We start from the raw sequence: 15,903 nt of genomic DNA, 5'->3' as shown, positions 1-15,903 counted from the left end.
CAGTCTGTCGAGAATTTACCGCTGGCTCTTATGTAGATAGTGGTTAAATATGATATGAAATACGCTATTTGGGGGATAGGCTATCACTCGGGCAATCGTTGGTCTAATCTATTACTATAGCAAGTAGATTTTGGTTAAGGGGAAAATTAATTTTCATAGCTTAAGGCTACATTACACTTAAATCCTGTACTAGAGTGTTGCTTCTACGTTTGACTGAATTGTTTGCATGTGTTTATTTCCTATTGTCCTTTATAATGGCTATTGTTGTTAATTTAAATATTGTTGTTCAATAAATCGTGATATTGACTTGAGTGAAAGTTACATTATTTACGCCATTAGATGGCGGCAAAGACTGTCTTGATGAGTGAGTCAGAACAAGGAAGTTGTTTTAGCGCGCTTTCCTCAGCAGACATTCAAACAGATTTGTTGGGGATATAATATTATGGACATAGACCTGAAGAAACAACGCTATATCAGATGCAGGTAATATGAAAATGTTTTAATATAGTTTTAGTTAACAATCATAACCCTGCTTTACTAGTTTACTATTCAGAATTCAGCTACTGTAAATGTGTATGCTAATTTTATAGGTAAATTGTGTCAATATTTAGGTGTGCACTATACATGGCATCAAAACCCCACATAACAGATATTTTATTCTACAAGGTCTTTATTAATTAATCAAATTACCTATTTTATTCCCTTTTTCTTCAAGGTTATCAGATGCTGCAATGCTTTATAAATGTCAAAGTAGGAATATGAGTGAATAAGTGACATTACTAATTAAACATCAAGGAATACTATAGTTCTTGTGTTTATGGTCTACAATAGGTGGCGCAATGTCAGTTATTACTGTATCAATGTTTTAACCAGGTCTTACGGCCTGGCCCTGTGCCTAAAAAATCTCCATCAAAAACAAATAGTTAGATGGGAAACTTAGTGTTTTGCCACCTACCTCAGGTTTTTTTTTTTTACTGTAAATATGTATACATTCACTATATTACTAAAAATGTAAGTATATAGGTCAACACACACCTAAAACAACAAAGGTTTAATCTTAAATATAATTTGCAAAGTATCACAAATCAAAAAGTTGATAAGTTCATTGTATTTCTGAAAATGTTGCTGAAGATGTTTCATGGGTGTGTTTTTTTGTAAGTAGGCCTATTAACTCTAATGCACTAAACCAGGGGTATTATAGATGCAGGAAACCCCACCCAGACTCTGTCAGCACAGTCAGGGACCCACCAAATAAAATGCTAGATCTTCTCAATAACAATTTTTAATAACTTAGGACCATTAGCATCACTACATTATATGTTGCTTAACAACAGCATAATAACAATAATTTTAGCAGCAATTATTAAGCATTAATTACTTTTAATAGATCATTAGTTCAGTGGTTCTGCCAGGGGTCCTCAGCAAATTTCCAAGGGGCCTCAAGATCACTAAAATGCTGTTTTAATTATTGAATTAGTGTGATTTCTAAACCTGGAAAAGTCATATAAATTAATAAAATCATAAAACGCCATGGACAATAATCAATATACATTTTGTACATGTTACATAGTTATACCAAACGCTAAAATATATTATCCAGTAGAAATGGTGAAAAAAACATTAAAAAGAAAAAGTCAAAAGTCAAACTTAACCAATGCATTAGTTATGAAGTTATGAATTCACAGTTAGAAATGCAAAGAGAATGCAATAAAAATAAATAAAAATAAAATAAATATATATATATATATATAGCACCGGGGCCCCTGGAGCACTTTTAGGGACCATCGACCCCCACAGACTCCGCTGTAAAAATCATCCACGAAAATATAGGTTACTCACTCTATTGCATGTATGTGGGGGTGAGACCAGCGCTCTGCAAGGAACGAAACAATGTACCGACACCGTGCGCGCACGTGACCGCTCTGACAGGGAGAAGCACTGCGTACATCCTCACATTCGTATCTTTCCGCCCTTCAACGTGAATGTCGCTTTATCACCATCGCGTTTTAGAAATCATCTAATTTCCCTTCCACACAGCGTGTTAAACATGTTTCATTTTTTCCTTGGCTGCTATTTTTTAAAACGACAGTTCGGGTCGCTTTTTTAAAACACTAAACGGCACGCGTCCGCGCACTATTTCTGCTCGTGGCGGTAAGATATGGGTTTTTTTCTCTGGGTAAACGTGCCGGATCTACGTTCTTTTTTCCTCCGTGGGAAGCCATGATGGCAGTTTGAGAGTGGAGCTGCGGAGCGCCCTGAGGAGAGATGAGTCCCACCGATAAACCGCACATCTTCACGCTTCTCCAACGGCTACCGTCGCATATCTAACACACACTTCAGGTGGAGACTGTCAGTTGTCATTTTTCACGGAACCAACTTGGCCATCCAGCGACGACGATGATCATTCGTTAGGAGGGTTTTGGGGAGGGGGGGTTTAGCTGTGGTGGCTAGCGGGCGATGCTAGTCTGGAAAGGCTCGCCTGTGTGTTTTCTTCTTCGCGCGGAGATGGAGAGGATTCGCTCCTCTCTCTGGACCTGATCACGGCGCGTGCGCCGGACACACAGACTTCTGATTTATTGTTGTTATTATTATATCGGATGCGTTCCGGCTTGACCGGGCCGCGGGATCGGAGGACCTTTTCAGCAGCTCGGAGGACTGAGCGATCGGGACCGGGAGAGTCGGGCCTGCTGCGCCGGATCGGATAGAGGCCCGCCTGCGAGAAGCTCTAATCCGGCCCGCTGCGCGAGACCCACCGAGACAGCCCGCGCGCACATATATTACACAGTCAGGGGTGAGAGAGGCACAGAACCATCCCAAACAAACATAATCCCCTTTCTAACAATATACCGGAATAAAACTGAAGTGTTTTGAACTGCTGTCATGGCAATGACTGCTAAAATTAAAGAAATAGTCAGTCGGAATAAGAGGAGGTACCAGGAGGATGGGTTCGATTTGGACTTAACCTGTATCCTTACTCATATTTACTGTGTCTAAACTACTTTTTGTATTATTTTTCTTTACATTTTGTGTTTTGTGTGTGTTTATGTCTTGTTAACGTCAAGTTTTAGTGAGAATGATGGGTATGCTTTCTCAATATGGCTTCCTTTTTTTAACGTCTTTTTATGTTAGGCAAATCCTTTTAAAAATGCTTGTCATGACGCTCTTGCTGTTTTAATCATGAAACCTCTCCTGTAGGATACCCACAGTCAGATCTCTGGTTTGACAGCTACATGGATGTAATGGCACAGTCTCTTTCCAGATTATAGGATGCTCTATTATTTCGTTTTATAGCAGTCTGTGTTTTGCAGTTTGACAGCTCCTATATATGCTTGGCACAACAATGACAACAGTTTGCTGAAGAGATTGCACAAATCAGCGTGTATTGACAAATCTGTGATTTCTTCTACTGGCTAATGACAGTACTATTGATCATGTAAAGACATGAGAGGTCTATTCAGTGAGCATAATGCAGTGTGTTCTAACCTTGCTATTCTTAGCTATCTTTGAATCAATTGATTTCCAAACACACTTGTGGAGAGAAGTTTGGTTACCTGGGACACCCTGTGACTCCATGGAAGGTCCGACTTGGTCCATTTTACAAGAAAATATCAAACATCTTTAGCCTGTCAAAAAGGTAATTACTTGATCATATGGTAAGGTCAGCATGTAACGCTTCGTCATCAAGTTCAAATGCTCTGGGCAATGATAAACGACAGTCATGATTCTGATGTCTGCAACATTTTGTTTATTGTATCTAATAGTGGGATTAGATTTCTAGACCCTTGTCTATAAAAAGCACTTTAGCCAGTGGCGGATGTATATCAATGAGATGTTTTATCAATGTACTAACTTAAGATAAAATTCATTAACGTTGAAAACAAATCTATTATCAATTGACCAAGCTGTCAGTTCAATTAGGAACTGATCAAACTGTAACTAACTAATCAGCTTGGTCTATTATGTTATATATGAATCCACAACAAAATAGAAGTAATATTTTATTTTCCAATAAATAAAAACAGAAGGTGGAAATTCCCTTTTGGTTGTGAACTCATGACTGTTAAAGGAATTATGATAGATCTCCATTTGCTTTTAGCATTTAGAGACCTCTTCCTCATTTTCATCTGGCTGATATCAGGCGGCCTTTTGTTTTAACTTTGGCCCCTGTTGGTGCAGGAGAATTAAGCTAAAGTGTGTGAGTTCTTCCTAACTTTCACGATCTGCGGAGAAAAGATCTGGTTTTTGCATCTCTGGTTCTGCCATGTGTAGTTTTTGCACCAGCGAGCGGTTGGAGTTTACAGCCGCTAAGCCTCGTAGATTTGAGGAAGTGTGGCAGGTCAGGTGTTTGACAGTAAATGGCCTGCTGTCGTTTTGGAATGGAACTAGATGTTAAGTATAAAGAGTAGCCTATCTATCAGATCCATAAATGAGGTTGAATCTTTTTAGTGTTTTCTAAATAATCAAGAACCCCAGCTTGTCAGTATTAAACTCTGATGCTCTTGGTTGTCCAGCATTTCCTTTTCATTGCTGCAGTAAATCTCACCTCTGATTCTGAAAAGCTACACCACTGGAGTACTGAGCATGCTGGGAAAGGTCAAATGTCATTCAAGCTGTCCGAGCTGCAGAGTTTAACGCTTTAGTCTGCTCATCAGAGACGTTAAATTAGTGTATTCTCTGTTGCTGTTTTAAACAGCCTCACTTCATTTGTTTTTGATTGATTTCTGAGATTTTTTTTAAGTCTATGTGTGTGTGGTTAAAGTGTCATGTCAGAATTTGTGCATGCTGCTGTGTAGAGAAGGGGTGGAGGGTGTTTTAGCATTCTGGGTGGAAATGGTTTACATGTCAAAACCACTAGCTCTAGCAGTGTGCCTTCGCCTTGTGTACTTGGCTGACATTGAGATATTGCTTAGCAGCTGATGAGGGAGAGGGATGCAATGCAGATGCCTTGTTCTTCTGCCTGTGGTCTGCTACGCATAATACTTACACGTGATGAACATGCCTGGCTCGATAGATGTTTCATTCACATTGATGTTCCATCTTTTCATAAGATGTGCATTTTGCCCCTGACTAATGACCCTGACCTGATTAATGAAGGTGGTGTAGATTTCATGTGCGTGTGTATATGCGTGTGAACGGTTGATATTGGATGTTTGTTTTGCATTTTAAATGATTGACGGTATAAATGAAATCCATTTTTAGTATCAGCTATTGATCCGTTATTGTCCATAACATTAAAATAAAAAATCGGCTAATCAGTGCATCCTGTGCATAGGCCTACTTCCTGTGAGCCCTGATCATTTTGCTCAGTGACATGAAGCTGTGGATTCCGCATTTTTCAGAAGTGTTGTCAAGGCTTGTGAAACATGGGCATCTGCTGTAGTTACCATTGACACAGAATCCGGTTGTTTGCAAGAAGTTTGATTTTGTTTTCAGAGGGGCTTAAATTGTGTCACAACTTTGCTTTGAGAGTCCTTGAAAATGCTTTGCTCACTATCTGCCTTATTCTGAAGTGCGATTACCTTAAAAACATGATGTTTTCCCTTCCACGTACCATACAGTGCAAATTCACCAGCCTTTCTATTTCTTTTTTCCAGTCTATTGTGGTTGGTCCAGTCTGTATGGGTTCTGAACACCAGCTATTTTAGTGCTTTAGTGATTTATTTAACATTAGTTATGATAAATGAGTCGCCAACCGTTTTAAAGGAATTGGGCTAAAAATAAGCATGACTCATCCAATTATAAAGCTTCTGGCTTTTTATTCTGACAGTGTATGACAGGAAACGAGCAGAACAGAGAAGCCCTGCTTCTTTCCCTCTTTCTCCACCGTGTTGTGGTTGAGGTGTGAACCTCCCCCAGAGTCTGCACACATCATGGGAGCGAGAGCATACAGTAGAAATGCCTGCAGATGCACAGTGAGCAAGGGAAGTGAGAAACGAAAGAATGGATATGAACGAGGCTTTGTAAGGAGACTGCATTGTCTTTCCGTGTCAAAAAATAGCTGCATGATTAAGTATCGAAGTTGCATTTGAGTGCATAGGCTGCTTGGTGACCTTTGACCTGGTTGGTGTAGGTCAGGATTGTGAAGCTGTTTGACTTGCTTTGCGTTGGTGGAAAGTGCAGACACTCCTGTGCCTACGGTCTGTCACTTTGCTAAAAGGTCAACTGCTAATGATGAAAGTGAGAGTGTGACATTTACATTTTACAGACAGCTGAGCTTTTTGCATCACAGGTTTTGCCTTTGTTTGTTGATTTTGAAGTCTTTGGTAAGGTACAGGCCATGGGAACAATTGACCGACTGCATGATTACAGCAATTTTACCAGACATGGAACGACACACTCTGGGGAATCTCTGTCCAAATAAGCAATATTGTTGCTTGTTTATGTTGCTGCATGTATGTATTGACATTTTTAATGTTCATGTTGTTTTGCTTGTGGTCACTTGTAGATGAATAATTCTTTGTGAACTTTAGACTTGTGAAGTGGTGTGCCGTCCGCATATTTCTTCATTTTCCTTAACAAGCATATCAGATATTTATCCCAACATTATCGCCATGGGCTTTCCTGCCGAAAGGTTAGAGGGGGTCTATAGGAATAATATAGATGACGTCGTCCGGTAAGTCCAGTTGGAGTTGCCTAAAAAGCTTTCTTTTTTTCTCTGTCTCTCGTCTTCCTTTATATTTGACAAATCAAGTGTTTTTGTAAGTTAGAATTAAACATTGTCTAAATCACAGCCTCGAAATTGTTTTATGGTGTTGTTTTTCTTTCCAGATTTCTTGATTCGAAACATAAGAACCATTATAAAATCTATAACCTGTAAGTATTTAGTTATATTTGAAGAAGTTACAGATAAGTGTTTATTGGAAGAAAATTGGATTCTCAGAGCTGCTCTTATGCTTTTCTTACCAGATGTGCTGAACGACACTACGATGCATCCAAATTCAACTGTAGGGGTGAGTACATCCATTTTGCAATAATAAAATGTTTAAATGGCGCTTGTAGGGTTTTTTTGTGTGTGAAATTTGCGATGACATGAGTACTTTCCCACAATACCTATTTTTTTACACCTAAATGGAAGACATGTGCTCTTTCCTATCAGCCGACATGAAGTGATTGAGTTTGATTTTAAGGCTGGAATACACTACACAACTTTTGCTCAGATTTGCAGTCTGGAGGGAGTCATAGTTGTGGAAACCGCAGTCACATATGATGTGCACAATTTTTTTAGATTCAGATTATAATACAGAATTTCAGAAAAACAACAGCAGTCATCACACATTATATGAAGTGATTTGAGTGTCCACTGCAGTTGAGATGGTTTGTTATCAGCCAACACTTGACAGTCTTTTTTTTTTCCTGAAATATTGAAAAAGGAGTTTTTTATTTTATGTATTGAACTTTGTAAGCTATTCTGCTGTTTATTTAAAACACAAAAAGCTACTGTTTTGATGTCTGTTTAAAAAATATAGATTTTTAGATTTTTTTATAAACCGATATAGGACATGCAAACACTTGATCGGATTGAAAACCGAAACTGAAAGGACTGCGCATGTGCAGTGACGTAGAAATAGCATAATGTGATGTATGACGTGCGGAACAAACTGTTCTTCCTGTTGAATAAATTATCATATAAATGAGTGTCCCATCATTCTAAAATTGTCCTTTCACTCCGCGTCTGTGAAGTGGAGCAGGACAACGTCCCACCAGTCCTTGTTCTTTCGGATTCTCATCCACAGACGACGGGCGCTTGGAGGGGCATTTTTACTGCGTGATAAATATAAGCAGCACGACACAACATTATATGTTCCGAATTATGACCAGAAATTGATAAATATTAAGTCTGCTGTTTAAAACAAATAAAGAACCAATGTAGGAGAATGGTTATAATGCGCAAAGAGTGAGAAACTCTGTATATTTGTGCAGTGTGCGCATGTCAAATTCGGTTTTGAATCTTGTGACACATAAACGCGCATATCAACCCGATCACGTGTAGCGTTCATGTAAACACTACATTCAGATTCATCAGTCAGAATGAATTCAGGGTGTCATCAACACTCTAACAATGTCCCTGCCCCAGCAACAAGTGTTTTTGTTGTTGCTCACTTTTTGGGGGGGGGGTTTCTGCAGAAACTCTGAGCACTTTTCATATTCTTTATCCTGGCTGAAACACTTTTGTTTCAAAGAATGTTACAAAAGTAACATTCAAGGAGTATAAAGTTGATTCTTGAACCTTAAATCTTTTTGTCTTCAGTGGCACAATATCCCTTCGAGGACCACAACCCGCCACAGTTGGAGTTAATTAAGCCCTTCTGCGAGGATCTCGACCAGTGGCTGTCCGAGGACGAGAACCACGTGGCGGCCATCCACTGCAAGGCAGGCAAAGGTCGCACGGGGGTCATGATATGCGCCTACCTGTTGCATCGCAGAAAGTTCTCAGAGGCACAAGAGGCACTGGACTTTTATGGGGAAGTCAGGACCAGGGATAAAAAGGTGCAACACTCTTTACTTATGCATTCTATTTTCAGTCTGGAACTGCTGTTGCATCGACGATGAGTTCTCACAGCTAGTTTGCATTTCCGAGTTTTAACGGTTCACAAAAATGTTTTGTGTGGGTGTTACTGAGCCTTTTCATCTTTTTCTTTTTCAGGGGGTGACCATTCCCAGTCAGCGCAGGTATGTGTATTACTACAGCTACCTGCTGAAGAACAAGCTGGACTATAAACCCGTTGCTCTCCTGTTCCATAAAATGGTTTTCCAGACTCTGCCCATGTTCAGTGGTGGCACCTGCAGTAAGTCTTACTCTCCTTTAACCTTTCTTGAACACGAAAAAGCTTTTTTGAATGCTGAGATGTTTTGAAAGTGTAATTGACATGGTTATGCTGTCATGTGGGGTTGTGGTCACACTCACAAGGAGCTGCTGTTGTGTTTGTCATTTTAACCCTGTACCACATCTTTTGGTTCTGTCTTTAACACTCTAACACTCATGGGTACGTTTTCTTTCTCTGTTCCTGTTTTCTTTTCTTTAAAAATTTCCACTGAGAACTCTGTTTCGACATATCGGCTCCTGCCGCCCACCACAGTCTCACACATAATGACATCACACATTGTGCCCTCTGTCCTCCCCTCCCCCCCATTCGTACATAGTGTGCTAGTCCATGTTTTGTTCACGTTCGTGGACTTGTGCGCCACAGCCAGGCTGAACGCCAACCCGAACTGCACCCTACATCACTGCCATTTTTGGGAAGTTCTTCATGTTTTGAAATTGGAACTAAAAGTGCAGAGTCAGTCTCAGAACTCCCATGATTCCGAGGTAGATTCCAGAGTTCTAGACCTGTGTGTGTGTGTGTGTGTGTGTGTGTGTGTGTGTGTGTGTGTGTGTGTGTGTGTGTGTGTGTAGAGGTTGCTGTCATTCCAAGGCCAGTGCGGTGCTGAGCTCTTGGTCAGGCTGATGGTGGTGGTGTTTAACTTCCTTCTTTCTCTCTAAGGGGACAATACTGTTAGAAACAGGAGTGAGGTGAATCCCCAGGGCTTCAAGAAAGGCAGCTGGCACTGGGGTAAAAAGGCATTACTTTACTACTACTGTTAATAGAAGCATCTTTAAATGTCAGACAGGCCCTACCCTGTGCAGCATTCAGTACAGTTCAGTACAGCTTTTGTTGCTCTAGTTTCTTCCAGGCAGGAGCCTAGAAACATGAAGTAGTGAGAAGTCCTAAATATTTTATCTTCTCTAAAAACCCTTAGAGATGTACCTCTTTTCACCAAGAACAAAAAGCAATAGCAATTTAACTATAATGATATAATTATAAAAGAATCAAGTTGGGTAACAAAATAAATTTGTTGTGCATTAGGTGGGTGGTATGACCTAAATTTCATATCATGGTACGAGGTATTTTATTTTACAGTAAACTATTAAGTACTATTGGTGAATTAAATGCTTTAAAAGAATCAAATGTATTATAGTACTAAAAAGTTTTAAATGTATTAATATTATTATGATTAGATAGTGTTATACATTTACTTCTAGTTAGATATATTATATACTGTAACTTCTGGACTTATATGCACTTATAATTTATATGCACCCCTTGATAAGTTGAGAAACATCCTTTTTGCATGTAAATAACAAAGTAGTTCTGTCAACGGATACACACACACACACACTACTGTTCAAAAGTTTGGGTTTTTTGAAAAAGTCTCTTATGGTAATTAGTTTGACTGCATTTATTTAATCAGAAATAGTTAAAACACTAATATTGTGAAACATTAATCAGCGATGTGATTTTTCCATATTTATAAGGATCTCTGTGTTTTCCGACCTGAAATGTATGACCCGCTTGATTTTTACCATTTAAAACAACTGTTTACTATTTTAATATATTTTGTAATGTAATTTATTTTGAAAAAATTGTGCTGCTTAAAATTTGTGTGGAAACTATGATACTACGCCTGGGCAATATAGCCTAAAAATAATACTTTGTTGGATAAAGAAATAATCTGTATTTATGAAAAAAGAAAATGTTTTCACATCCTGCCCAATGTTGTTCTACGTGTAGGCTGTACTATATATATTATGTGCAAAAAAGTTTTAAATCACATTACATTCTAACATTGTAACAGCAACATTACAATCTAAAAACAAAAATAATGCTTTTAAAAGTTAAATTTAATAAATAAAAAAATGAAAATAAATAAAAACAAAAGCACAGGTAAGAGGATCACTCATTCAATCAGTAATTATATTACCCTATATTTAATTACCCCATTACAATAGTCACAGTTATAAAAATACACTTACTTATAGGTTTAAAATTCTACATGGCATAATATTTTAGCAAAATGTATATTTTAGTCAGAATTATTGTGCTCTGGTGCTCGTCCGCTGAAGTCTGTGAAGTTTAGTGGAGACTCGCTTACATAAGGCTCGTCCACTCCTGACATTAAAATAGATATATTTGCATGACTTTCTAACATTTACAGATAGAGAAAATACCTGTGAAATGTAAGTTATGCACACACCACATCTCAACTGTCAGAACATCTGATGGGGCAGGCAGTGTTAAACTATATGGGTTAACTATATCCTACCAGTAATTTTGAAGCCTTTAATGTAAAGCATGTCTCATGTTTAGGACAATTTGGATTATGCACTTTCCACGCAGCATATTTTTCAGGTGTGCTCAAACTACCGTATATCGATATAAACGATATAGTCTATATAGTTTATAAAAAAAAATCAATATATCCTTCAAACTTGATATACCGCTCAGTCCTATGTGATGCTCTTTTTCTAGAATCTTTGAAGAATAGAAAGTTCCCAAAAAAATGGTACCGATGTAGAAGTCTTTACTGCCACTTGATCAATTCTTGCTGAATAAATATATGTAAACTTTTGAATGGTAGTGTGTGTATATAGGAAAACATCTATGGGCTGTCATACCGCACACCTAGTGTACTTGATTAAAAGAAGAACCTCCCTTTGTAACATGCTGACTGTGCTGGGTGCATGCAGGGGTTGGGCGGCTGGTTATTCTTGGATACATATTTTCTCCCTTTGCATCAACCCTGTTCCTAATCACTGACATGTCTTTACTGATGATGTCAGAGCTGGGGGTGGAGTTATTTCACTCAGTGTGGGCTCCTTGATAATTAACACCTTTCTTTTGTCCTCTTTTCCTCAATAAAATGTTTTTGCTTACCTTTTTTTTAATTTTTGATCACCATTTGATCTCCTCTTTCTCCCCGTCTCCCTCCCTTTCTCACTCTCCCCATCTCTCTGTTCTATCAAACAGACCCTCAGTTCGTCGTGTATCAGTTGAAGGTAAAGATCCATACGTCAAATCCAGCTCACACACGGAGGGAAGAGAAGCACATGATCTTTGAGTTCCCTCAGCCTCTTCCGGTTTGTGGCGACATCAAAGTAGAATTCTTCCACAAACAGAGCAAGATGATGAAGAAGGTAAGATCTTATGTAAACTTTGACCTGTGACCACCTCTCAAAACCATAATCTCTTTGGTACATCGCATCACAGGATCTTGACCTTGTTACCATGGCTGCAGAGAGACGTTGCCTTCTGGTGTTTTGTGGTTTTCCTATTGTTTTACGGTTTTGGTCTCTGCCTCAGTAGCTATGTGTGTTCTAAATGTTTTCTTCCTCAATTGCTCTTTTTTTCCCCTCCCAACAGAGCATTACTGTCCTTTGCCTGTTTGCGTTTCTGTGCTCTATATAAATGTGTTTATAAGTGCATTTGTTGGAATGTGTATTTGTGCAGTGTTTGTAAACACTTGCTATTTATGGCCATCCAATGCCCAAATGTAAACCTTTGCTTGTGTGCTTGTGTGCGTGCGCAGGATAAAATGTTCCATTTCTGGATAAACACGTTTTTCATCCCGGGTCCCGAAGAAGCTGGGGAGAAAGTGGAGAATGGGTCGGTGGTCAACGATGTGGACAGCCTCTCCTCTCAGAGCCAGAGCTCTCCGGCAGAGAGGGAGAGAGAGAAAGAGAGAGTTGCAGCAGGCGGACTTGAAAGAGAAAAGGGAGCAGAAAGGGGAGGAGAGCGAGCGGGTATAGCGGATGGAGATAAAGACTACTTGATTCTGACCTTAACGAAGAATGACTTGGATAAGGCCAATAAGGACAAAGCTAACCGATACTTCTCACCCAACTTCAAGGTGAGGAAACGCTATTCAACGCTGGACATTTGCATAATTTCAAACATACTTGGTGGCTACAAGTTATAAAACTCAAAAAAACGTGAATCTGAGTCCCCCCCCCCCAACAAAAGAGCGATAGATGACAGCATTTCACCAGATTTTGAATGAGGACTATATTCAAATATTGTCAATTGCACACAGGATTGAGGATTTTAACCGAAATGTATTACTGTTGTAAAATGCTCTTCTAATATTATATTTTTATATATATATATATATACACATACATACATACATGCATACATACATTTACATGCATGCATAAGATAACTCTTTCTACTGGCAGCAAAACATGATTTAATTTGGAGACTGGAGACAAAATTTGTTAAATATTGAAGCAATATGAGACCGCTGCAATGTGGGGTTTTAAATGTTTAAATCACAATTCAAAATATGAATTTGTTTGACTAAGATAAGATTTTTATTGTCACTGTAGATGTACAATGAAACTCTGGTGGAGCAACCTCCCCAGATGCCTATAGTGCAACTTTAGTAATTTTTTTTTAAATTATGTACACTTACAGTCAAGTTTTATTTATCTTCTTGGGTTTAGGGTGTTGATCACATGACTGGCCAAATATTACTCTTTACCTCACGGTCTTATCTTTCGTTAAGTGAATCATGGATGACTGCAAATTATATTCATATACATGCAAAAGTTTGGGGTCAGCAGAATTTTTATAGAGCAAGGACACATTAAATTGATCAAAAGTAACAGTTAAGACATTTCATGTTATTTCTATTTTTATTTAATGCTGAACATTTATTTAATCAAAGACTCAAAAATGTATCACACAGGGCTCCACACTGTGCAACTTTTCTTTTCCTGCCCGTGAGACTAAATTTGTTAGTTTGTTAACTGACAAAAGTGGCAAACAAAACAAAAGTGGAACGAAACCATGCTACTCATTTGAGCTGCGTATCGCAGACCGCTTATCAGCTTGGACCAACATTTGCGCAGCGTGAGCTCAGAACAGGTATTTGCGGGCCAGTCTTTGATCACGTGACACTGTTACTACACAGGCTTGAAGATGCACTGAGAAAGCATTTGAATTCGCTGCAGAATTAACAGCATTGCAGTGAGATCTAGTGGGAAGCATTTCAATTCAGCACAGAATTTACTCTTATAAACCACAGATATCAGATCAAACAGCACTGGCGTGGAAACCAGGAGAAACCTTGTACCATAAACGAACAAGTTATAGAAGGCTTTTCAGTCCACAAATCACCATCATTCATCATGGATTTAATGTAGTAACGCTAACTGTAACTGATATTGTGGAAGAAACAAAACTTCTTCGAATTGCATAGAAAGCAAGTAAAGAGTGCTCCTTTAAAATCAATGAAGCTGTCAGTTCAGTAAGATACTATAGAAGAACAATGGTACATTTAATAAGAGAAGATTATAAAAAATGTTCCTTTTATAAACCACCTACTTTTTAAAAGTTCATTTTATCAGCATCTCAACTCAAGCTCAGAGCTTTACTGTCCATTGTGCATTTCCAAGAAATAAACAAGAAATATTATTAGTAACTGCACTTATTAATGCAAAACAATAGTCATTTTTTATGATTAAATTGCTTTTATGATTAACAATCCCCCCTCCCCACTGCTACCAAATTAGCTGCCGGTGCCACCATCCGTAGAGCTTGGTGGCACCAGTGCTACTGCTCTAAAATGTTAGTCTTGAGGCCGGATCATGGTTTGCGCAAAAATAAGCAACACAACTTTTTTTAACATTGATAATAATAAAAAATGTTTGCTGAGCAGCAAATGAGCATATTAGAATTTCTGAAGGATCATGTGACACTGAAGACTGGAGTAATGATGCTGAAAATTCCATCACAGAAATAAAATACATTTTAAAATATATTTAAATAGAGAAGTTATTAATTTTACTGTACTTTTGATTCAATAAATACACCCTTGATGAGCATATGAGCATCCAAAATTCTTACTGACACAAACTTTTGAATGGTAGTGTACATCAAAAGAAAATAAGTTGAATTATACATTTAGAATTGATTTTATTTTTCTTGTGTACTCCAGATGACTCTTATTTATTGTACCCTGTCTTTTGTCTCTCTCTCTCAGGTGAAGTTGTACTTTACCAAGACAGTGGAGGAGCCCTCAAACTCAGAAGCGAGCACTTCAACTTCTGTCACTCCGGATGTGAGTGATAATGAACCAGATCACTACCGGTATTCAGACACCACTGATTCCGACCCGGAAAACGAACCTTTTGATGAGGAACAGCACGCACAGATTACAAAAGTCTGAACACTTTTTGGCAACTGCACACACACACACACACACACACACACACGCACGCGCGCACACACAAATACATGCCGGACAAAAACAAGAAAAACCAACCAACACCAGTGAAATAAAAAAAAAAAAAGGAGAAAACTTGAAAATAAACTGAAGAGAAAAAGGACCCTTCCTCCCCACCCCTCCAACAGCTCGAGGACAGTCGTGTCGGACGCCATTGATCAGAACGAAGAAAATATCCTGACCAATATATTGTTTTACTTCATTTTGATTGATTTTGGTGTGTGGATAACGACACCGTTGCCTGAGGTGGGAGGGAAGGTCCTGTAGCTATTCTGTGTATATAAAATCCCTTTTTTGTGTCAAAGACAATAAAAATCTAGGCAATCAGGCGAGGAGAGGGGAGGGGAGAGGAGGAGAGGTAGAGCAGACCACACATCTCTCCTTCTCCCTGTCTTCACCCAGGCCAGTGCTGCAATCACCCTCTCCCCCTCTCCCTCGCTCTTCCCCTCCTTACTGTGAATGCTTCTCGTGCTGTCCGCAGGCGCTAAGACCTTTGACCCCTTCCTGCGCAGTGTGTGCTGGTGTACGTAGTCCTTCAGGCTACGACGTGCCAGCATTCCTTTTTCCTAGTCTCACGACCCGACCCGTCCCGTCCCGTCCCGCTCCCCTCCCCACCCCCACTGTGTATAACGATAAATTATGCAGAAAAACACGACATCCCATGTAATTGTCGTTTTTTTTCTTTTTTTTTTCTTTTTTATCCTAAGATAATAAAAAAATATAATACATGAAAGCGCAGGGAACCAGTGTTTGCAATAATGTTAACACAACATTTAAAGGATAAATTGGTGTGCATGTCATTGGAGTCAGTGTCCATGTTTAATAAATGCTATATGATGTGTTTTTATTAAAACAGAA

General features: G+C 38.8%; 1 protein-coding gene across 2 annotated transcripts; it reads left to right on the top strand.

Annotated features, from left to right (window-relative positions):
- The first annotated feature begins 2,184 nt into the window (after positions 1-2,184).
- ptena (phosphatase and tensin homolog A) lies at positions 2,185-15,903 on the top strand. 2 transcript variants are annotated; one of them, XM_084393132.1, is made up of 10 exons: positions 2,185-2,965; positions 6,529-6,613; positions 6,769-6,813; positions 6,907-6,950; positions 8,249-8,487; positions 8,645-8,786; positions 9,483-9,551; positions 11,787-11,953; positions 12,346-12,666; positions 14,803-15,903. In XM_084393132.1, the coding sequence occupies exons 1-10, from the start codon at positions 2,881-2,883 to the stop codon at positions 14,986-14,988; spliced, it is 1,383 nt and encodes a 460-aa protein (XP_084249258.1). In that variant the 5' UTR covers positions 2,185-2,880; the 3' UTR covers positions 14,989-15,903. The 2 variants fall into 2 exon arrangements, with proteins under 2 accessions (XP_084249258.1, XP_084249257.1); XM_084393131.1 differs by lacking the exon at positions 9,483-9,551 and having other exon boundaries at positions 2,201-2,965.

Source organism: Rutilus rutilus (genome assembly GCF_951802725.1).
Source record: "Rutilus rutilus genome assembly, chromosome: 21".
Taxonomy (NCBI): Eukaryota; Metazoa; Chordata; class Actinopteri; order Cypriniformes; family Leuciscidae; genus Rutilus; species Rutilus rutilus.
Note: the sequence above shows the minus strand (reverse complement) of the source record. Positions and strands in the feature narration are given on the sequence as shown.

What these genes read in the sequence shown, in the direction of transcription:
- ptena (XM_084393132.1), top strand. Translation starts at nt 2,881, where the DNA reads ATGGCAATGACTGCTAAAATTAAAGAAATAGTCAGTCGGAATAAGAGG. An exon ending in CATTATAAAATCTATAACCT is followed by an intron (nt 6,814 to 6,906) that starts GTAAGTATTTAG and finishes TTTTCTTACCAG; the next exon opens with ATGTGCTGAACGACACTACG. An exon ending in GAAAGGCAGCTGGCACTGGG is followed by an intron (nt 9,552 to 11,786) that starts GTAAAAAGGCAT and finishes TCTATCAAACAG; the next exon opens with ACCCTCAGTTCGTCGTGTAT.